At 45.7% G+C, this 24,109-nt stretch overlaps 1 protein-coding gene across 2 annotated transcripts in view; it reads right to left on the minus strand.

Annotated features, from left to right (window-relative positions):
- The window catches only part of rasgrf1 (Ras protein specific guanine nucleotide releasing factor 1), a 115,666-nt gene that overhangs the window by 29,717 nt on the left and 61,840 nt on the right, over nt 1-24,109 (minus strand). For both annotated transcript variants that reach the window (XM_059953061.1, XM_059953062.1), the window contains 11 exons: nt 22,539-22,657; nt 18,165-18,325; nt 17,038-17,101; nt 15,882-16,018; nt 14,896-14,978; nt 13,371-13,619; nt 11,814-12,184; nt 8,374-8,499; nt 5,676-5,846; nt 4,457-4,563; nt 3,923-4,035 (listed from right to left, as the gene is read on the minus strand). In XM_059953061.1, coding sequence (XP_059809044.1) covers nt 3,923-4,035; nt 4,457-4,563; nt 5,676-5,846; nt 8,374-8,499; nt 11,814-12,184; nt 13,371-13,619; nt 14,896-14,978; nt 15,882-16,018; nt 17,038-17,101; nt 18,165-18,325; nt 22,539-22,657 — 1,701 coding nt within the window. The remainder of the gene's footprint in view (nt 1-3,922; nt 4,036-4,456; nt 4,564-5,675; nt 5,847-8,373; nt 8,500-11,813; nt 12,185-13,370; nt 13,620-14,895; nt 14,979-15,881; nt 16,019-17,037; nt 17,102-18,164; nt 18,326-22,538; nt 22,658-24,109) is intronic.

The following is a 24,109-nucleotide window of genomic DNA, read 5'->3' on the forward strand; positions in this document are numbered from 1 at the left end:
TTTATATTTTACATAATACTTTATTCTTTATATTGTTGAACGCTGTTGTTTTTTGTTGCACGTCGTGCTCTGACCAACATACAACAGCAAATTCCTAATACGTGTAAAGGTACAGTAAGTGGTGAATGAAGCTGATCTTGGCCAAGGCAGAGGGAGCTTTGGGCCGGGTGCTGATGAATGGGATCGGTACAGATGGGTAGCTGGTGGTCATCATGGGCATTCTCCTGTGCAGCACGAAACCGCGACTCTGGTTACGGGCAAGACATGGAGCTCAGCCTCAAAACTGCTCCGGAGTCACAACGAGGAACTTTGAACAGCTTGGGGCTCCTTTCTGTGAGAGAGATGTTCATTAGGGTGGCTGTCAAGGCTTTCCCATTGTGAGAAAACTGATATGATGAGTTTTATATATATACAGAACTGTCACAAACATTGGAGGAATTTCCATTTAAGCAGGAAGTGGTTGAACTAATGATCGAAGCAGAAATCGGAGGGAGTTAGATAAGTGAAGGATATTATTGTGGGGGTGGGGATTAATTGAGGTGTCTGTGGGACAGGAACAACTGTGGAGTCTGGATGAGTCATTCGGGCCAAATGATCACCGTCTGTGGCGACAACAGAGACAGCCAATGCTGGAATCTGGAGCAGAGCGCATTCTGCTGGATCAGTTCAGTGGGCCAAGTGGCATCTGTGGGGAGGGAGGACCCCTCAATGTTTCGAGCCAAAACCCATTCATGCGCAGTTTCAACTCACAACATCTTTAACTTTCTGCTTAAATTTCTTCGGCAGTTTAACAGGGGCACGACTGCGCAAGCGCATGTAAGTCGGACCGTGAGGCAGCGGGAGTATTTAAAGAAAACAGTTAGACGGAGTGGGCGACGTTATAGTGGGCAATGGAGTAGAGGGAGACAGAGTAGGAAGGCTTTGGCGCGCAGAGGCTGAGGACAAGCTTCACTCCAAGTAAGGTCAGGCCGGTTAAGTTCCTTTAAACGGAGAAAGTTTCAAAAGTTGAGGCAAATATTGGGTAGGTCATGGCAGCTGAGATCGGTCCCGTGGTTTGTTCATCCTGCAGCATGTGGGAAATCAGGGATATTTCCAGTGTCCCTGATGACTAAGTGTGCAGGAAGTGTGTCCAACTGCAGCTTCTGGCAGACCGCATTGAGCGTCTGGAGCTGCGATTGGATTCATACTGGAGCATCTACGATGCTGAGAAAGTCGTGAATAGCATGTTCAGTGAGTTGGCCATACCGCAGGTAAAGGCTACACAGGCAGAAAGGGAAGGGGTGGCCACTAGACAGCGTAGCAGTAGGCAGGTAGTGCAGGAGTCCCCTGAGGTCATCTCCCTCCTAAATAATCTTCCGGAAATACTAGGGGATCAATGGTCTAGTGAGATGGAGGAACTGAGGGAAATACATGTTAGTAGGGAAGTGGTGTTAGGTAAATTGAAGGGATTAAAGGCAGATAAATCCCCAGGGCCAAATGGTCTGCATCCCAGAGTGCTTAAGGAAGTAGCCCAAGAAATAGTGGATGCATTAGTGATAATTTTTCAAAACTCCTTAGATTCTAGATTAGTTCCTGAGGATTGGAGGGTGGCTAATGTAACCCCACTTTTTAAAAAAGGAGGGAGAGAGAAACCAGGGAATTATAGACCGGTTAGTCTGACATTGGTGGTGGGGAAAATGCCAGAGTCGGTTATCAAAGATGTGATAACTGCATATTCGGAAAGAGGTGAAATCATCGGACAAAGTCAGCATGGATTTATGAAAGGAAAATCATGTCTGATGAATCTTATAGAATTTTTTGAGGATGTAACTAGTAGAGTGGATAGGGGAGAGCCAGTGGATGTGGTATATTTAGATTTTCAAAAGGCTTTTGTCAAGGTCCCACACAGGAGATTAGTGTGCAAACTTAAAGCACACAGTATTGGGGGTATGGTATTGATGTGGATAGAGAATTGGTTGGCAGACAGGAAGCAAAGAGTGGGAGTAAACGGGACCTTTTCAGAATGGCAGGCAGTGACTAGTGGGGTACCGCAAGGCTCAGTGCTGGGACCCCAGTTGTTTACAATATATATTAGTGATTTAGATGAGGGAATTAAATGCTGTATCTCCAAGATTGTGGATGACACAAAGCTGGGTGGTGGTGTTAACTGTGAGGAGGATGCTAAAAGGATGCAGGGTGACTTGGATAGGTTAGGTGAGTGGGCAAATTCATGACAGATGCAATTTAATGTGGATAAATGTGAGGTTATCCACTTTGGTTGCAAGAACAGGAAAACAGATTATTATCTGAACGGTGGCCGGTTAGGAAAAGGGGAGATGCAACGAGACCTGGGTGTCATTGTACACCAGTCATTGAAGGTGGGCATGCAGGTACAGCAGGCAGTGAAAAAGGCAAATGGTATGTTGGCATTCATAGCAAAAGGATTTGAGTACAGGAGCAGGGAGGTTCTATTGCAGTTGTACAAGGCCTTGGTGAGACCGCACCTAGAATATTGTATGCAGTTTTGGTCCCCTAATCTGAGGAAAGACATTCTTGCCATAGAGGGAGTACACAGAAGGTTCGCTAGATTGATTCCTGGGATGGCAGGACTTTCATATGAAGAAAGACTGGATTGACTAGGCTTATACTCACTGGAATTTAGAAGATTGAGGGGGGATCTTATTGAAACGTATAAAATTCTGAAGGGATTGGACAGGCGAGATGCAGGAAGATTGTTTCCGATGTTGGGGAAGTCCAGAATGAGGGGTCACAGTTTAAGGATAAAGGGGAAGCCTTTTAGGACCGAGATGAGGAAAAACTTCTTCACACAGAGAGTGGTGAATCTGTGAAATTCTCTGCCACAGGAAACATTTGAGGCCGGTTCATTGGCTGTATTTAAGAGGAAGTTAGATATGGCCCTTGTGGCTAAAGGGATCGTGGGAATGGAGAGAAAGCAGGTACAGGGTTCTGAGTTGGATGATCAGCCATGATCATACTGAATGGCAGTGCAGGCTCGAAGGGCCGAATGGCCTACTCCTGCACCTATTTTCTGTTTCTATGTTTCTATCAACAGCTCCTTACCCCACTGAAGACACTCAACCTATATAACCATATAACAATTACAGCACAGAAACAGGCCATCTCAGCCCTTCTAGTCTGTGCCGAATGCTTATTCTCACCTAGTCCCACTGACCCGCACTCAGCCCATAACCCTCCATTCCTTTCCTGTCCATATACCTACCCAATTTTACTTTAAATGTCAATACCAAACCTGCCTCTACCACTTCTACTGGAAGTTCATTCCACACAGCTACCACTCTCTGATTAAAGAAATTCCCCCTCGTGTTACACTTAAACTTTTGCCCCCTAACTCTCAACTCATGTCCTCTGTTGACCTGTTGTGTTTATTTATTTAGAGTATGATAATAGGCCCTTCCAGGCCAACAAGATTGTGAAACCCAAAAGTGAAAATAATTGATTACCAAAGACAATATATATGTAACCATATACTACCTTAAGGTGTAAGATGCTCCTTCCTTCCCTTAGCCTGCAGGTCACCCTTGGGAAGGTGTAGCACCTGATTAGCCCCACCCCCCACCCCGATCAGATCAGGTTCACATGAAGTCATGGGAGCAGGTGGTGGATGGTCGTATGAGCAACCGGTGCAGATCACAAGTCCTGGTTATGCGACCACTGACACCAGGCATACAATCCCTGAAGTGCATTGATAATGGCTGGGGTCACCCATCTTGTAAAGACACTGCCCAGAAGAAAACGATGGCGCTAACCTGCAGGGTTTTTCCCACAGACGGTCAGTCTCTATGTTACAGGTTCTATGGAGCACCCCGTGGACTGCCCTGATGAGATATTTCTTCTCTCTGTGATTGGGGTTCGGTTTTGCTGCGAACTTTTGTTGGTGTGTATCCCTGCTTAGGAAATGTACCTGATGATGTTGGCTGCTGCTTTCCTCTCCTGAGTGAGCAATTCAGGATCGTGGATGACTTCCTCCAGAAAACCAATCACTTTCATTTTCAGCTCTGAGTTTGCTTCAAAGTCCTTTGGGGGAAGAGGAATTAACAGCTAATGTTCCTGGGTCTCGCAATATTGCCCACAATACTCCTCTGGTACCCCTTCCATTAAATACGACTAAATCAAAGCCACCTGCATCGTCTGCCAGGATGGCATCATTTATAAAATATTTATGGTTTCGTATCCATGCTTCTCACATCATCCCCCTCCCCCCGTCTCCCCACCTTCCCTCTCCACCACCTGCCATCTTCCACTTCTTTCCCTCCCCCACCTTATTATTCTGCATTCTCCCCCCGCCCTCTTCCTTTCCCGTCTCTAATGAGAGATCTTGGTTCAAAACGCCAACTGTTTGTTCCCCTCCATAGATGCTGCCTGACCTGCTGAACTCCTCTGGCATTTTGTCTGTGCGTTACTGCAGAATCTGTCGTGGTTACAGCCGAACACCCACCTGGGCATGCTTAGAGACCCAATGCCTCAGCACGTTGAGCACCCGATTCGTAGCTGCTCTTCGGATAACAAATTCCTTGTCACAAATTCTCTGGTCCGCAGGAAAGCCTGAATTCGGTTAAGAAATTCATTGGGAAATAATTGGGCAGAGAACAACAGATATCAACTCATCACGTCATCTAATGCAGGAGCTCTCACCTTTTTTACGCCATGGACCAACACCATTAAGCAAGGGGTCCGTGGACCCCAACTTGGGAACGCCTGGTTGAATGGTAGCTCGATACTCAGGGTTTATTAGATATCTCTGTGTCACTGGAGGTTTCCTAACTTCAGCCTGACTGAGCAGTATTAGGCTTAAATAAGTTATGACCAAAGATCACATACCCTTTTCTCAGTGTGGGTCTTAGTGCTGGGCTTCCATGCTGAGTGCCTTTAAATTCCTTGGCGTTATCATATCAGGGGATGAGTCCTGTAAGGGGACGCAGCAGCGCCTCTACTTTCTGAGACGTTTATGCAGATATGGCATGGCACTACAATTTTGACAAACTTCTATAGATGAACAGTGGAGAGTATCAGAGCTGGTTGCGTCACATGGAAGCCCCGATGGCCCAGGAGTGGAAAATCTACAGAGAGTGGTGGATACAACCCTGTCCATCACAGGCAAAGCCCTCCCCACCAGTGACCACATTCACATGAAGCACTGCCACAAGAAAGGAGCGTCTGTCATCAAAGACTCCCACCATCCAGCTCGTGCTCCCTTCCTGCTGCTGCCTCTGGCTAGGGGGTTCAGAAGCCTTGGGTCCCACACCACCAGGATCAGGAACAATTATTACCCCACAACCATCAGGCTCCTGAATGACATGGATAACTTCGATCTCCACTACTCTAAACTGAATCAGCTTAGAGGAGTAACAGTGTGTGGGGGAGACTCGCAGAAGCAGTGGGGGTGGGAGAGCCATTTGTCCACCTGACATATTTTCTCCCTCTGGATGTACTGATTAACCATTGAAACACTCTAGACTCCGTTCTGAGTTTGTGCCTTAACTTACGTGGTTTCTGTTGCTGCCTACATTTCAAAATAATTCAACCAGTTTATGTCCTGGTGACGGTGAATTTAAATGCACAGATCAGCCCCCTTCTTGTGTTGGGTTCTTTTAGAACCAATTACCAAGATTCGGCATTAAGAGATCAGATTCTGCGTTTTGAAATGCAGAGGCTACCTGCGCTGGCCAGCGACATCCGTCGGAACTTCTCCTTGGTGGGGGTGCCCTCACTGGCACCGGCGGTTGCAATAGCAAAGGCTGAGGTAGCCGACAGTGCACTGCGATTGTTCTCCATCTCCCGACTGGACGTGACCACCACTCCATTATTGTAGGAAAACAAGGAGAACTCTGCAGAGATAAGATGGATCATAGGTAATCCACAGCCCCTATCGCCAAGCGCTGTTGTCTGTCGAGGCCGTGGCTCAGATATAGTCATTTTGTTTAGGTTCGTAGGGATGGTTTTCAGGACAGCTTGGGAGTTAGGGATCAGGTTAGAGTTTAGGGACAGGTATAAGGAAGAGTCAGAGGTCAGAGACGGTAAATGGAGATTCAGGGGCAGGAGCTGGGGTTCGGTTCAAGAATGCGCCAGTTGCAATTTCCATCGATGTCATGGTGCTTATCAAAGGTTTTGGGGCATTGATGCATTGTGTTTGTTGTTAACACAATTGACGATTTTCACTGTTAGTTTTGATGTACATATGATCAATAAATCTGAATCTGGTTATCTTCAGTCATCAGTTTCTGACATGGTTCAACTTATATTGGCTGTGCCAAATTACGTAATATGTAGTCTATGTCATTCTTTAGAGAGTCATTGAAAGTAACTTTATTATTAAAGTACATATATGTCACCATATACAACCCTGAGGTTCACTTTCTTGTGGGCTTACTCAATAAATCCATAATAGAATAATAACCAAAATAGAATCAACAAAAGACCACACCAATTCGGGCGTTCAATCAGTGTGCAAATACAATAATAAAGAAATAAAAATAATAATGGAAATGTGCTGAATAAAAAGAGGAAATTGAAAGACTATGGAACATGTACAGGGTATACATTGTCCCGATAGTAATATCTACAACTGGCATCATCCCAAAGCACTGAACAATTCGGGCTGGACAGCAATATCTATGTAAATCTCCAGAAAGCCACAATACTACACACCACTAGAATAGTCTGAAAGTTCCTGGCAATTGAGAAATGAGTGTGTTTGGCTATGCCTGTACCTCTGGTTTTATCAGCTTGAACTGAGAAAAAATAAAAATATAATAATAGCTATTCATAAGAAAATAAAAGAAACTTGAAGCAATAAGAAGCTGTTCAGCTCCTGGCATCTGCTTCACGATTCAACAGGGTAAGTACGAGCTGCCTTTCCTCAGCACCACTCTCCTGTACTAAAGCCATACCCCCGATCTCCTTAACGTTCAAGTGTCCTCGGCATTAACGATTTCAGTCAACCCTATGCAATGGAGCTACTATATAATAAGAACTATATCATTGTTGATAGAAAATATTAATGGTGTAACTGATTTGGTAAAGTAAGAGTAGATATTTTTAAAGTGAAGGAAATGAAGCAGATAAATAAATAGATTCATATTAATTTATTTATCATATGTACACCAAGTGAAATGTATCATTTGAGTTAACAACCAACACACTCGACGTACGTGTTGGAGGCAGCCTGCAAGTGTCACCACACTTTCTGGCACCGACATAAAAAGGTCATAATGCTCACAAAAGAACACAGAATGCAACAAACAACAACAGCAGACAAGCCCCTTTCCTCCCTCCCACAGACTGTCCCCCAATCCCGGGGCAAGCCTGCCTGAAATACATCTCTTTCAGGATTGATGAGTCAGACTTAAGCAAATATAACCTCCTCAAAAAGAATTATATAGAATCTCTGAGTTGGAGAAATAACATCTGAATTCATCGTTGACAATGTTATTGAACAAAATTTAGGACCGGAGGGCACAGCCTCAGAACAGAAGGACGCCCCCTTTAGAACAGAAATGGAGAATTTCTTTAGCCAGAAGGTAGTGGACCCGTGGAATTCATTGCCACAGACGGCTGTGGAGGCCAAGTCATTGGGTGTAGTTAAAGCAGGGGTTGATAAGCTTTTGATTAGTCAGGGTATCGAAGGTCACAGGGAGAAGGCAGGAGAATCGGGTTGAGAGGGATAATAAATCAGCCATGATGGAATGGCGGAGCAGACTCAAGGGCCAAATTGCCTAAACCTGCTCCTATGTCTTATGGTCTAAAATTTGACACTGTTACATGAAGTAATGATGGGGAAGATGGCCAAAGGCTGATCTTAAAGAGCATCCTACAGGAGGAGAAAGTTTGAGAAGGGAATTCCAGATTTTAGGACCTGTGGGGCAAATGATAAGTAAGTAGAAGAAGCTGGTATTGGAAGAGTGGTTAGGGTTGAAGATGTCATATTGTTATGGCTGATTTATTATCCCAACCTGGAGATGGTTCTCTTGAGAGGGAGATTTCTGTGGCTGGAGGTGGTCACGTCAAGAGGGTGCGTTCTAGGGGTGGAGGTGAAAGGAATTTGTCTGGGGATTGGAGATGGTCACATTGAGAGTGAAATTTTTGGAGTCTGCATGTAGTCATGTTGACGGGGAGAGTTCTGTGTCTGGAGGCTGATAGTAGTCACATCAAGAGGTATTATTTTGGGGGCTGGAGGTGATCATGCCTCAAGGAAGAGTTCTGGAGGCTGGAGGAGTCATACCAGGAGGGAGATTTCTGGAGTATGGAGGCTGAAGAGATTACAGAGACAGGGAAGTCAGTTTGGAGTAGGTTACAGAGTCACTACATTTCGGTTTGATCCCCTGATTAGTTGACACCAAAATCATTGCTCCTTACCCGAAGAGTTCTTTGTTTTTAGTTTTTTTGGAGTTGTTGGAGATTTTGTCGGTGATGTTTCTGTCTCATCCTCATCGCTCAGGTCTTGCTCAATCTCGGAATCTTCCTTCACCGTCCTTGCCGTACCTACATATGAATGCCAGATTCGTTATATGTCTAGAGGGCATTATTACCCTACAACCATCAGGTCCCACTCCACCAGGTTCAGGAACAGTTATTACCTCTCAATCATCAGGTTCCACACCACTGGGTTCAGGAACAGTTATTGCCCCTCAATCATCAGGCCCCACACCACCAGGTTCAGGAACAGTTATTACCCCTCAACCATCAGGTCCCACACCACCAGGTTAAGGAACAGTTATTACCCTCAACCATCAGGTCCCACACCACCAGGTTCAGGAACAGTTATTACCCCTCAACCATCAGGTCCCACACCACCAGGTTCAGTAACAGTTATTACCCCTCAACCATCAGGTCCCACACCTCCAGGTTCAGGAACAGTTATTACTCCTCAAACATCAGTTCCCACACCACTAGGTTCAGGAACAGTTATCACCCCTCAACCATCAGGTCCCACACCACCAGGTTAAGGAACAGTTATTACCCCTCAACCATCAGGTCCCACACCACCAGGTTAAGGAACAGTTATTACTCTTCAACCATCAGGTCCCACACCATCAGGTTCAGGAACAGTTATTACCCCTCAGCCATCAGGTCCCACACCACCAGGTTCAGGAACAGTTATTACCCCTCAACCATCAGGTCCCACACCACCAGGTTCAGGAACAGTTATTGCCCCTCAGCCATCAGGTCCCACACCACCAGGTTCAGGAACAGTTATTACCCCTCAACCATCAGGTCCCACACCACCAGGTTCAGGAACAGTTATTGCCCCTCAGCCATCAGGTCCCACACAACCAGGTTCAGGAACAGTTATTACCCCTCAACCATCAGGTCCCACACCACCAGGTTAAGGAACAGTTATTACCCCTCAACCATCAGGTCCCACACCACCAGGTTAAGGAACAGTTATTGCCCCTCAGCCATCAGGTCCCACACAACCAGGTTCAGGAACAGTTATTACCCCTCAACCATCAGGTCCCACACCACCAGGTTAAGGAACAGTTATTACCCCTCAACCATCAGGTCCCACACCACCAGGTTAAGGAACAGTTATTACCCCTCAACCATCAGGTCCCACACCACCAGGTTCAGGAACAGTTATTACCCTTCAACCATCAGGTCCCACACCACCAGGGTCAGAAACAGTTATTACCCCTCAACCATCAGGTCCCACACCATCAGGTTCAGAAACAGTTATTACCCCTCAGCTATCAGGTCCCACACCACCAGGTTCAGGAACAGTTATTACTTCTCAATCATCAGGTCCCACACCACCAGGTTCAGGAACAGTTATTACCCCTCAACCATCAGGTCCCACACCACCAGGTTCAGGAACAGTTATTGCCCCTCAGCCATCAGGTCCCACACCACCAGGTTCAGGAACAGTTATTACCCCTCAGCCATCAGGTCCCACACCACCAGGTTCAGGAACAGTTATTACTTCTCAATCATCAGGTCCCACACCACCAGGTTCAGGAACAGTTATTACCCCTCAACCATCAGGTCCCACACCACCAGGTTCAGGAACAGTTATTGCCCCTCAGCCATCAGGTCCCACACAACCAGGTTCAGGAACAGTTATTACCCCTCAACCATCAGGTCCCACACCACCAGGTTCAGGAACAGTTATTACTCTTCAACCATCAGGTCCCACACCACCAGGTTCAGGAACAGTTATTACCCCTCAACCATCAGGTCCCACACCACCAGGTTCAGGAACAGTTATTACCCCTCAACCATCAGGTCCCACACCACCAGGTTCAGGAACAGTTATTACCCCTCAACCATCAGGTCCCACACCACCAGGTTCAGGAACAGTTATTGCCCCTCAGCCATCAGGTCCCACACCACCAGGTTCAGGAACAGTTATTACCCCTCAACCATCAGGTCCCACACCACCAGGTTCAGGAACAGTTATTACTCTTCAACCATCAGGTCCCACACCACCAGGTTCAGGAACAGTTATTACCCCTCAACCATCAGGTCCCACACCACCAGGTTCAGGAACAGTTATTACCCCTCAACCATCAGGTCCCACACCACCAGGTTCAGGAACAGTTATTACCCCTCAACCATCAGGTCCCACACCACCAGGTTCAGGAACAGTTATTGCCCCTCAGCCATCAGGTCCCACACCACCAGGTTCAGGAACAGTTATTACCCCTCAACCATCAGGTCCCACACCACCAGGTTCAGGAACAGTTATTGCCCCTCAGCCATCAGGTCCCACACAACCAGGTTCAGGAACAGTTATTACCCCTCAACCATCAGGTCCCACACCACCAGGTTAAGGAACAGTTATTACCCCTCAACCATCAGGTCCCACACCACCAGGTTCAGGAACAGTTATTGCCCCTCAGCCATCAGGTCCCACACAACCAGGTTCAGGAACAGTTATTACCCCTCAACCATCAGGTCCCACACCACCAGGTTCAGGAACAGTTATTACTCTTCAACCATCAGGTCCCACACCACCAGGTTCAGGAACAGTTATTACCCCTCAACCATCAGGTCCCACACCACCAGGTTCAGGAACAGTTATTACCCCTCAACCATCAGGTCCCACACCACCAGGTTCAGGAACAGTTATTACCCCTCAACCATCAGGTCCCACACCACCAGGTTCAGGAACAGTTATTGCCCCTCAATCATCAGGTCCCACAGTTATCACCCCTCAGCCATCAGGTCCCACACCACCAGGTTCAGGAACAGTTATTACCTCTCAACCATCAGGTCCCACACCACCAGGTTCAGGAACAGTTATTACTCTTCAACCATCAGGTCCCACACCACCAGGTTCAGGAACAGTTATTACCCCTCAACCATCAGGTCCCACACTACCAGGTTCAGGAACAGTTATTGCCCCTCAATCATCAGGTCCCACAGTTATCACCCCTCAGCCATCAGGTCCCACACCACCAGGTTCAGGAACAGTTATTATCCCTCAGCTATTAAGTTCCTGAATCAAAGAGGACAGGTTCCCTCAACTTCACTCACCCCAGCACTGAAGTGTGCCCTCAAACTACGGACTCGGATTCAAGGACTCTTCGTTTCATGTTTTCAATATTTATCTCTTATTTATTTATTATTATTTTGATTGATTTTCTGCTTTTGTTTTGCACAGTTTGTTGTGTTTTGCACACATGTTGTTCCTCTGTCCTGTTGGGTGCCGTTTGTCAGTGATTCTATTGTGTTTCTTTATATTTACTGAGAATGCCCACAAGAAACTGAATCTTAGGGCAGTACATGCTGACATATATGTACTTTGATAATAAATTTACTTTGAACTTTTAATGCTGTTGGTGCTGACAACTCACCTCCTTTGCCCAGAGCAGAATCTTCAGCTTTGTCTGATTTGGATTCGGGTTCATTGGAAATCTTGTTGGAGTAGTTGCTGGACAAGTAGAGCTTGTTGATGTCCAGGCTGGTCTTGCTGAAGGGGGACGATGAGGAGTACATGCTTGCATAGCCGTTGGACGAGCAGGTCATGCTGGCGAGATCCAGGGCTTTGCCTCCAGTAATAATGGGAATGTTAAGAGAAAGCTTCCTCCTCCGAATTGGTGACGACGTCTTCGAAATAGAAAGGGGCGGAGGGGAGGAGAATTTCCGGCTCGCTCGTGGGGACTTCGGGGGCTCCCTGTACAGGAGTTTGTTATTTTGGCTGCTTGCAAGGAAGAGTTCAAGTGACCTGTGTTTGAGAGGAAATCTAATGTTAGTAGGGTTGCCGAGATATAACGACTGCATTTCATTTAATCAAAAGTATTATACAATTAGGGTTGACTGTGAATCCTGATGAAGGGTTTCAGCCCAAAACATTGACTGTTTATTCCACTCCATAGATGCTGCCTGACCTGCGTTCCTCCAGCATTTTGTGTGTGTTACAATTAAATTGAACACACTTTGCTGAACAGAACACTAAACAGTACAGCATAATACAGGCCCTTCAGCCCACAATGTGGTGCCAACCTTTAAACCTACTCTACGATCAATCTAATGCTTCTCCACTTTTCTCTGATCCATTTGTCTATCTAAGAGCTTCTTAATAATATATCTGCCTCTATCCACACATCCATGTAAAAACCTGCCTCTGATCCCCATGTATTTTCCTCCAGTCACCTTAAAAGTGAGTTATATTCTTTACCATTAGCCCTTTTGGACAACTGTAATGGACGATGCTTGTGATTCTCTGTAAAAGGAGCCATAACAATCTCAATAATTCCTCAGGTACCTAACTACACTCTGTTGTGATTGTCCTGAAGAGAAGATGATGAAGAAGTAAGCCGCTGTGGTAGAGACACAATGGACTGCAGATGCTGCAGTCTGGAGGTAAACAAGCAAGTTCCTGGAGGAACTGAGAGGGTCAATGGAGGAAAATGGATAGTTGACGTTTCCAGTTGAGAGACCGTTCACTGGACTGAAAGGGAGTGGTGATTGTCAGGTGAGATGAGGGAAGTGATGAGGGGAAGAAATGGAGCAGGAACTGGCAGGTGATGGGTGGATCCAGGTGAGGAGGGATGGTAGGGTAGGTAAGTCACATGGAGGAGTGACCCTTGTCATGTGGACATGTCCTAGAAATCTGCCACACCAGGAGTTATTAGTAGCAAACAGTTTTTGGAGACTGAGAACTGAATGTTTTCTATTGAGTACCCAGTGAAGACTATTTTATGAACATTTTGTTGACATCGCTGATCACGTAATCAGAATAATTATTTTTCACTTGCACGTACATGTTTGCACATCAACACACAAACGTGCATTATGCACACACACAGACAAGCAAATGCATATGTGCATGCAAACATACACACACATACATTGGCACACAGACACACAGAGTGGGTTCAATGCGTCATACAATAACACACAGATGTCACCTTGCAGGTATTGCACTTATTGGCTTCTTGTAAATGGCGATGAGCTTGTCCAGCACCACATCGGCCGTGGTGAATACACGGTACGAATGCAGGAATGTGTTGAGGAAATCTATACTCAGGAAACGCAGGTCAGTCAGGCGTTCCAGCAGACGTTCCACGGTTGCATAGCGAATCTGGAGAACTTTGCAGGAGTTGAGAGTCTTGCTGAACCTGATGTCCACATCGTCACAGTAAAGGCTGGTGTCAGACCTGCCGGTTACAACAAAACCAGAGTGATGATCTCAAAGGCTGGCACTGCCAGTGCGATCAAGACGATACAGTTCAGACTAAAGTTCCAGATAAAGTTTGATAGATTCCTGAGGAAGTGTGATTTCAATGGATAGTATTAAGATACAAAAGAGAAGATGTGCCTATTTAAAGTCAGAGAACAGTCACAATCTCATCAAAAATGGCTTAACAGGATGGAAAGGCTTATCTTTCCCAATATTCTGAGTGGCTTTTCTCAATATTCCTTGAAGAGCTGCCCATACATACATTTCCGTAATGACCACATTGATGTATAGATAGAGCCACACTCAGTTATTTGTATGTTGTGTTTTATAGGATTGCTTTCATATTTATTGGTTTTTCATGTTTTTGTGCTGCATCAGATCCAGAGTAACGATTGTTTCATTCTCATTTACATTTGTGTACTGGAAATGATAATAAGCAAACTTGAAAATAGCTTTAAAATTCTGCCATGTATTTTATTTAGAGATACAACACAGTAACAAGCCCTTCCAACCCAACGAGTCCGCACTGTCCAGTTACACGTGACTAATTAACCTACTAACCCGCATGTTTTTGGAACGTGGGAAGGAACTGGAAAAATCCCATGTGGTCACAGAGAAAAATGTACAAACTCCTGACATACAGCAGTGGGAATTAAACCTGGAAATGTTAGGCTAATTGGCACACTACTGTGCTGTCCCAATTTTCTCTCCCATCCCTTCTCATTGTCGGCCAAATGGTGAAATAATCTCTAATGGTCTCCAGCAACATACTCTGTTTCATTTCTGACTTTTGTCTTCACCTGGTTGTTAGTCTGATTACAGTTGAAGCTGCCACGCCGTTTCTGGTTCCTGATTGATCCAATTGACTGGCGGGATTTGAAGTAACCTTCTCCTATTTCTAGCGCAGTGACTTAGACAATAGGTGACCAAATTCTGTGGCATTATTTATTTATTTATCGAGGTACAGGCGTGCTGCCCAGCAATGTCCCTCCTAACCCAAGCCTGGTCACGGGACAATTTACAATGATCAATTAACTTGCCAACCAGTGCATCTTTGGACTGTGGGAGGAAACCGGAGCCCTTGGAAGAATCCCATGCATTCACAAGGAGAACATACAGGCAGCGGTGGGAATTGAAACCGGGTCACCTGTACTGTAACGCATTGTGCTAACCACTGCGCGACCGTCCTGCCCCTCTCTCTGCATCCCATTGTCTCAGAAAGGCGAGTACACGTGCAGGCAATCGTCACTTACTTAATCATCTGTGGAACCGTGACTTTGGAATTTTCCTCAAACGCGTTCATCATCAGACCATTGCATCGAATGTTATCTATGCACTAGTAGGAGAGAAATAGTTAAGTATGTAAAGTCAGATAGTTCAGATCTTAAATCAAAATACAAACCATTGGACAGAAAGTTTTGAACAACTTGATGAAAGGTTGCATTTGAAATGTTAACTCGGACTTGAGTGCCACCACCAGCGATTTCAGTTCTTACATCTAAGTATACTTTTTGTTCTAAAGGAAAGGAACTCTCATGAGATGTAAGGACTGAAATTACAGCTAGAAAATTATCCAACTGCTTACTAGAGGGTATGCGTTTAAAGTGGGGGGGGGGAAGGGAGCTCAAAGGAAATACGTGAGGCCATTCTTTACAGAGAGTGGGAGCCTGAAATGTGCTGCAGGGAGAGGTGGGGGAGGTACAGTTCCCTCATCCCACGTGCTGAAGAATCTTACGGGTAAAAGCCAAGAGCATGCCCAGGAATTGGGCCAGGACCTTGACACAAAGCCAGTGGAAAGGGCAGGAGGAGAGTGATAGAATGGAAAGCTCTTTCAACAGGCTGGCAAAGGGATGATGGGCCAAGTAGTCCTTGTCCTCATGCTAACCCCCGTACTGTCCAGAACATCTTCAAAAAACAATGTCTGTAAAAGGTGGCATTAAGGACCCCTAGGACATGCCCCCTTCTCATTACTACCATCGAGAACAAGGTACAGGAGCCTGAAGACACACACTCAAAGATTCAGGGACAGCTTCTTCCCCTCTGCCATTGCTCTCTGAATGGACATTGGACCCATGAACACTACCTCACTATTTTTTTCACTACTTATTTAATATAACTTATACACTTGCTGTAATTCACAGTGTTTGGTATTATATACAGCAATGTACTGCTACCACATAACAAATTTCACGACATGTACTGGTGATAATTATGATTTTGTCTGTGAGGATTCACTCACCTGGCTGATATCACTCGTCCACGCTGCTTTCTCCTGCCGTGAAGAGGCCACCAGAATCACAGTGAACGAAGGAACATCTTTCGGTTCCACCACAATTTTGAAATCAAGGTGTTCCATGTCCTGACCCCCTCCCCGCGCTGCCAGAGTTAAAGAGAGGAATTTCAGCGACAAGGCCACCCAGTCTCACGTCCCCGAAAAACACCAACACCATTGACCCGTCCATGGATGGTGCCAATATCGTCACAGCGAACTGCAGCACAGAAACAGGTCATTGGCCCATCTAATCCCTGCCAGCCTGGTCCCATCTACCTGTACCCAGACCATAGCCATCCAAACCTCTCCCAAATATGTACCTATCCAAGCTTCTCTTACATGCTGCAGTTAATTCCTTTCAAGTATCTGCCAGAAGATTTCCCACCATGGGAATTGGAGAGATAAAGAGATATCAGCTTTAATTGTCACATGTACATTGGAACATCGAAATCTACAGTGAAGTGAGTCAACAGCTATCATAGCTCGAGGATGTGCTGGGGGCAGCCCGCAAGTGTCGCCGTGCTACTGGCACCAGCATTGCGTGTCCACAGTTCACTAATCTACTAACCGTATGTCCTTGGACTATGGGAGGAAACCGGAAACCTACATGTTCACAGGGAGGGAGCACAAACTCCAATCTTACAGCTGGTGCACTGTAAAATGTTACGATAGCTGCTTTACAATGCCCACCAGGTTCAGCAGAACACCATTACATGCACAGTCTAAATAATTTCCATTTATTCTATATATTTCTTAATTTTCCTGTAAATGTCTGTGAGAAAGTGAATCTGAAGGTAGCATATGGTGATACATATGTACTTTGATAACAATGGTGGATGTAAGCTCGATTTCAATGTTTAAGAGGTATGTGGATGGCAGGGGTATGGAGGGCTATGGTCCCGGTGCAGGTCAATTGGAGTAGGCATGGACTAGATGTGCTGAAGGGCCTTTTCAGTGCTGTGCTTTTCTGTTTACTTTGACTCTCAGCTTACCAACTGTACACACACTTACAGAAGCAAGTAACACACACTCAAACACAGATTCACACTCATGGGTGCACACGCATACATTCTTGCACGTACGTTCAGACAGCATGATAAATATTTTAATACTTTTTACATACTCTCATCATCTGTCATCTCCGGATCCTCCACCAAGGTGCAGTCAATGAATGAGAGAACACCGTTCTGGAATAAAGGCGAAAGAGAAAGATTAGCTTTCTTATAGTCTTCAATTGTGCATCGAAACATCAAAACATACATTGTTTACCTGACTGACCAACTGTCCAGGAAGGTGCTGGGGGCAGCCCGTAAGTGTCACCATGCTTCTGGCACCAACACAGCATGCCCACAGCTCACTAACTCCAACCTGCACGTGTGCGAGGAAACCGGAGCACCCAGGGGAAACCAGCATGGTCATGGTATAAACTCCTTAAGGATAGCAGTGGGAATCGAACCCTGATAGCTTGTACTGTCAAGCATTACATTAGTCACTACGCTACCGTACTGCCCCTAAAGGCAACTGCTCTCGTCTGGAGCTGAGTCTTGTTCATTGGCTGTTGGCTGATGAGGTGAGCACTAAGGACGCTGCAGCTTTGTTGCCTGGACTAATCAAGTATCTACAACCTTGGCTTTAAATATACCCAATGACGGCCTCCACAGCCATCCGTAGCAATGAATTCCACAGATTCACCACCCTCTGGCTGAAGAAATTCCCCCTCATCTCCATTTTAAAGGGACGTCCCTCTATTTTGAGGCTGTGCCTCTGGTCCTAGACTCCCTCACTGCAGGAAACATCCTTTCCCATGTTCACTCTATCTAGGCTTTTCAATATTCAAAAAGGTTCATTTATTACCAAAGTATGTATGTAGTATACAACTCTGAGATCTGTCTTCTCCAGATGGCCATGGAACAAAGAAAACCATGGAGGTCGTCCAAAGAAAAACATCACCAACCCCCACTCACACAAAAAAAAATATTGCAAAAGGCAACATGATCAAAAACCCCTTCCCACCACAGAAAAACGGCGACAAGGACATCAACCCACGCAAAAAAAACAAATCATGCCAACGGCAAGAACATCAAATCCCTTCCCCCACAACAGTCAGTATGTTTCGATGAGACTCCCCCCACTCCCCCATTCTTCCTGCAAGTATAGGACAAAACCTATCAAACTCCTCACATGCTAAACCTTTCGTTCCCATGATCTCGGTGAAACGAAACACGGTTAGTCGCAGCAGTGGTGACCTACTTTTGTTAAATGGAGTTTCCCACCCGATCCTCTGGTGCAGATGATCAGGTGCTTGGAGAACAGAAAACATTGCTTCTCTCCCTCCTTCTTCAGCGAGAGAGACCCCAGACGGCCCCGAGTGATTTTCCCCTTCTCTGTCATTGGCACTTGGATAAGCGATCCTGGGTTAGAGAGAGTTTCAGCTCGTTACCAGGCACAGGGTAGAGCAAAGATAAACACATCACTCTCAACAGCAGATCACACAAATTCACACCTCAGCAAAGCTAACTATTTATTTATTGAGGCAGTTATCAAAGATCAAAGTAAATTTATTATCAAAGTACATTTATGTTACCTGAGATTCATTTTCTTGTAGTGTTCATAATATATACAAAGAAACACAATAGAATCAATGAAAGACTGGATCTTCCAGGATGGACAAATAACCAACACGCAAAAAGCATAAGAGTATGAAAATACAAAATAATAATAATAATAAACAAATAAGCAATCAGTATCGAGTTTGGGATTGGTAATCTAACTAATGTGAGTCTGAATCCCACCAAAGTCACAGGTGAATTTAAACTCAGTTCATTCAATATTTGCAGTTAATTAAATAAAAATGATCACAATACTGCTCTACTCTTGGACATACACAAGAGATGTCAGAAATCTGGAGAGATACACACAAAATGCTGTAGGAAATCAGCAGGTCAGGCAGCATCTATGGAGAAAGAATAAACAGTTGATGATTCAGCCCGAGACCCTTCATCAGGACTGGAAAGAAATGGGGCTGAAGCCAGAAAGGAGACAGTGGGGGAAGAGGGGGAGAAGGAAAAGGAGGGTGGGGAAGAAGCTGAGAGGACAGTGGTGGAAGAGAAAAAGGGATGAAAAGAAGAAGGAATCTGATAGGAGATGAGAGTGGGCCACAGAAAAAAGGGAGGGGGCACAAGAAGGAGGTTTATGGACAGGAATTGTTTACTCTTTTCCATAGATCCTGCCTGACCTCCTGAGTTCCTCCAACATTTCTTGTGCATTGCTGTGGATTTCCAGCATGTGCAGAATCTCTTGTGTTTAAATGTCAAACAACTGTTCCTTCAACCCATGACTGTTTGAATGAGACGGCATTTAAATCATTGCTCTTGAGATAGATTCCATTCATGAAGACATCTGGCAGTTGTTGATGTGCAGGATGCTTTATAAATCCAAGACTTGTTTTATTGGAGATTCAGTGTGACTACAGCACCTCTTTAGCGGTGATGTTTTGTAAGGGACTGAACAATCTTTCACGTTGGAACAAGTCACACAGCATACTGTTGTAGTATCAGTCCTTGCAAGCACAACTTTCTTATTTTACTGATGGCCATTTTAAAAGTTAGATAGGTTAGGTGATAAATTTCCTTCCCTAATGGACGGTAGATAGGTTATAACAATACACCAGTATTGTTGAAGAAGGTTTGGCAGCTTTGGGCCTGTACACGCTGGAATTTGAAAGAATGAGGGGGGATCTCACTGAAACCTACTGAATGTTGAAAGGTCTAGATAAGGTGGATATAGAGAGGATGTTTTCGATGATGGGGATATCCAGAACTAGAGGGCACATTCTCAAAATTGAGGGTGACCATTTAGAACAGAGGTAAGGAGGAATTTTTTTTAGCCAGAGTAGTGAATCTGTGGAATGCTCTGCCACAGACTACAGTGGAGGCCAAGTCCATGGGTATATTTAAGGTGGAAGTTGATCATTTCCTGATCAGTCAGGGCATCAAAGGATATGGCGAGAAGGCAGGTTGACTGGGATCTGGGATCAGCCATGATGGAATGGCAGAGCAGACTCGATGGGCTGAATGGCCTAATTCTGTTCCTAAGTCTTATGGTCATATGGTCATAGTACACACAAAATGCTGGAGGAACTCAGCAGATCAGGCATCAATGGAAGGTAAGCTAGAGAAGTCATTGCTCATTCTCTCCAATTCCAGTAGTTACTCCCCCATTCCCTCTCTCTCCCTTTCCATTCCCTATTCTGGTTAACCTCTCACCTGCCCCTTTACCTGTTCCACTTAACCCCTCCCAGCTTCTTACTTCAACTCCCTCACCTCCCCCATCCACCTACCTTACCGTTCACTGGGCCTGCCAGCTTGTACTCTCCCCAGCCCCCACCTCCTTATTCTGACTTCTGCACCCTTCCTTTCCCTGGCGAAGTGCCTTGGCCAGAAACATTGACAGTTCATTCCTCTCCAGAGATGCTGCCAGGCCTGCTGAGTTAGCCCCAGCAGTTTGTGTGGGTTGTCATGATGTTTGCCAGTTCAGCACATGGTCACGATCTGTCCACGAGGTCTTGCAGTTTTACTGAAGCAGCCTCCTTACATCCACCCAAGATAGTTGAGCTTAACTCTTCAGTTGACCAATGTCAAGTATGGACACGCATCGCAAAGTCTACAAAATGTAATGGATATCGTGTGTAACGGTCCATCGTGTGTAAAGCCCTCCCCACCATTGAGCACTGCAAGGAGTTTTACCACAAGAACGGAGCATCATGGACCGCTGCCATTCAGACCACGCTCACCTTCTCACTGCTGCCAGTAGGTAGGAGGTACAGGAACCTCAGGACCCACACCACCCAGTTCAGGAACAGCTATTACTTCTCAACCATCAGTCTCCTGAATCAGTGTGGATAACTTCACTCAGCTCATCACTGAACTAATTCCACAAGCTGCAACTCATGTTTGCAAATTTATTTATTTATTATTACTATTTGATCTTTCTCTATTTCACAATTAGTCTTCTTTTACACATTGGCTCTTTGTCAGTTTTTTGTGTACAATTTTTCATTGATTCTATTGGATTTCTTTGTTCTACTGTGAATGCCGGCAAGAAAATGAATCTTGCATACGTGTGCTTTGATAATAAGTCTAGTTTGAACTGTGAAGCCTTCTTGAGAGTCTGTGAGACATTAAACCCAGGTGGATGTATGAGGTCCCACAGCCACTCCCTAAGGAAGAGCAGCACACGGTTCTGTTCAGTGTCCCAGTCAGCATTCCTCTCCCAACCAGTCATTAAACCTACTGTGTGACCTTGACGTGGACATTTTCTTCAGTTGTGACAACGCCTCACAGGGACCTCATTAGCTGCAAACTGATCTGAGCTCATCTAATTGCAGACATCTTCAAACAGTTCAGCCAGAAACTGGCACGTCAGCTGATCCAGTCTACCCTTGCTTACTTACTGCCTGCTACACCGCTGGCGGTTCGGGCGCCGGTGGAAGTCCTCCATCTCTGGCGTTGTCCAGGGTTTCCTTCATCATGACAGTAGCTTCCTCTTGGTTTTCACTGTCAGTCACACAAGTCCCGACTGGAGACTCAGGAATACCGTCACACTCAGATACAGGAAGAATCAATTTTGTCTTACCTGCCACGGTTGTTAGTCCTCAGCTGAACCCCTGAACCTGGAGGACTGGTGGATCACTCTTGGTCTGGCCTCTACCCTTTGACCTGTTTGACACGGGTGACCCTACCAGGAACCAACACATAAAGCCCTGACTCCAGCCAACAAAGCTCTCTGTCTTATTGAAGCACACAAGCCTCCAAACCACGGCAAGGTTGAGGTCCTCTTGGAGGAACGTGACCCTCGTTCCAATGAGAAAACAAGCGAATGGCAGCTTATCCCTCTAAAGAGTGGTGTTTCACTGGCCAATTATTTTAAACTAATTACATTTACATTTTCCTATTTTACAGTTTCCAATCCATAACTTAATCTAAATTAACCAAATACAGTGGACCAAAGCTATTTGAGTCTAACTCTGTTATAAAACCATTTACAACTGTTCTATAAACCCAAGATATTCTGCAGATGCTGGAAATCCAAAGCAACACCCACAAAATGCTAGGGGAACCGGGCAGGTCAGTCAGCATCTGTGGAGGGGAATAAACAGTCAGTGTTTCAGTCCTGAAGAGGGATCTTGGCCCAGGTAATTTCATCTCATCAGTGCATTAATGTAGTTTAAAGGAAAAGAAAATCTAACAAAATTCCCCAAAATCAGGGAGGGTTCCATCAGATTCCATCTTCTTCAGCCTTTTACCTCTTCCATCTATCACCCCCCAAATTCTAACTTCAACCCTCCTTTCCCCACCCACCCACCGTCCCTCTCTCCAGGTTTAACTATTTCCTGCTAGCTTGTACTCTCACCCCTCCCCCAACCTTTTAATCCTGGCTTCTGCCCCCTTCCTTTCCAGTCCTGAGGAAGGGTCTCAGCCCAAAATGTCGACTGTTTATTCATTTCCATAGATGCTGCCTGACCTGCTGAGTTTCTCCAGCATTTTGTATGTGTTACAACTGTTCCCCGTTTTTTCCAGTGTCTGAGGTGTCAGTGCAGTTTTGAATGATGCAATCTCCCATTACCTTGCCGTACAAAGGTCTGGCTGGTGTCCAGGAGAATCTCACAGCCCTCCACGATCATACGCTCGATGGCCAGGTTCTTGCGAATGTTTTCTGTTTCACTTACTTCATCGTGCATTATTCTGCGGTGAGCAAAGCAGAGAGTTAAATGGAGGAGATTCTGCAGAAGCTGGAGCTCTGGAGCTCTGCACACAAAATGCCAGAGGAGCCGTGGCAGGAACATTATGTCTCTCTGCCCTGAAAGAGGGCATGTTGAGATGTTGAAGTGTTGGGTGGGCAGTGGGTTTTGATGGATTCTAGGACATGGTCTCGGGGGGCTTTGTTATTGCTTGCGTGGTGGGTGGTGGGGGTTGCTGAAGTGAGGGGGGTTTGATACTTTTTTCTGCTGCTTGTGTGTGGGAGGAGGAGGGGGCTCTGGGGTTCTGATGTTTCTCTGTCATTCACTATTTGGGGTTTTTCCTCTCTGCTTCGTGGATGACTGTGAAGAGTAAGAATTTCAGGTTGGATACTGTCTACATTCTCTGATATTAAATCAAACCATTGAACTCAGCAGGTCAGGCAGCATCTATGGAGAGGAATAAACACAGGAGAAGCTCTGCTGCTATAGTTGGGGAATTGAATTCAAGTGCTGCGAGGTAAGGTTACAGCTCTATAAAACCCTGGTGAGACCACACTTGGAGTATTGTGTTCAGTTCTGGTCTTCTCATTATAGCCTTCTCATTATAGGCTTTAGCGAGGGCACAGAGGAGTACTAACAGGAGTCTGCCTGGATTAGAGAGCATGTCTTATGAGAAAATGTTGAGCAAAGTAGGGCTTTTCTCCTTGGAGCAAAGGAAGGTGAGAGGTGACCTGATAGAGGTGTACAAGATGATAAGAGGTGCAGATTGAGTGAACACTTGGAGCTTTTTTCCCAGGGTGGAAATAGCTAACATGAGGGGTATAATTTTAAAGTGATTGGAGGAAAGTATAGAGGGAATGTCAGAGGTAGGCTTTTTACACAGAGAGTGGTGGGTGGGTGGAATATGCCACTATGGATGGTGGTAGAGACAGATACAATGGGGGGGGGGGGGATTTTGAAAAATTCTTAGACAGGCACGTGGGTGACAGAAAAATTGAGGGCCATGTGGGAGGGAAGGGTTAGATTGATCTTGGAATAGATTAAATGGTTGGCACAATATTGTGGGCCAAAAGAGCCTGTACGCTGCTGTACGATGTTCTATGTTTAATTCAGCCATGATTTTCGAATGCCACCGAGGTGAATGGGGATCTTCCCTTTGCTGCCACAGCAGGGCCATGTTGCACAGCTCACCCGGCACAGGATTCCCAAGTGTCGGCACGGGTGAACGCCTCACCCTCCAAACCTCGCAAGGACCCTCTGTGAGGGTCTCCTGTGGTCCTTCACGGAACTGGAATTTTCAGGGGCAACTACTGTCACATTTTCTCTGGGGTTTACAGCCGCTGGGGAAGGTAAAGCCTCCAGAGCAGCAGAGGTAAACCTGCCGACGCTGGGTATCTGAAATAAAACCCCAGGAAGAAGAACAGCAACATCCGTAGGGAGAGACACTGAGGGAACA

Source organism: Hypanus sabinus, chromosome 28, assembly GCF_030144855.1.
Source record: "Hypanus sabinus isolate sHypSab1 chromosome 28, sHypSab1.hap1, whole genome shotgun sequence".
In the NCBI taxonomy this organism is placed as follows: Eukaryota; Metazoa; Chordata; class Chondrichthyes; order Myliobatiformes; family Dasyatidae; genus Hypanus; species Hypanus sabinus.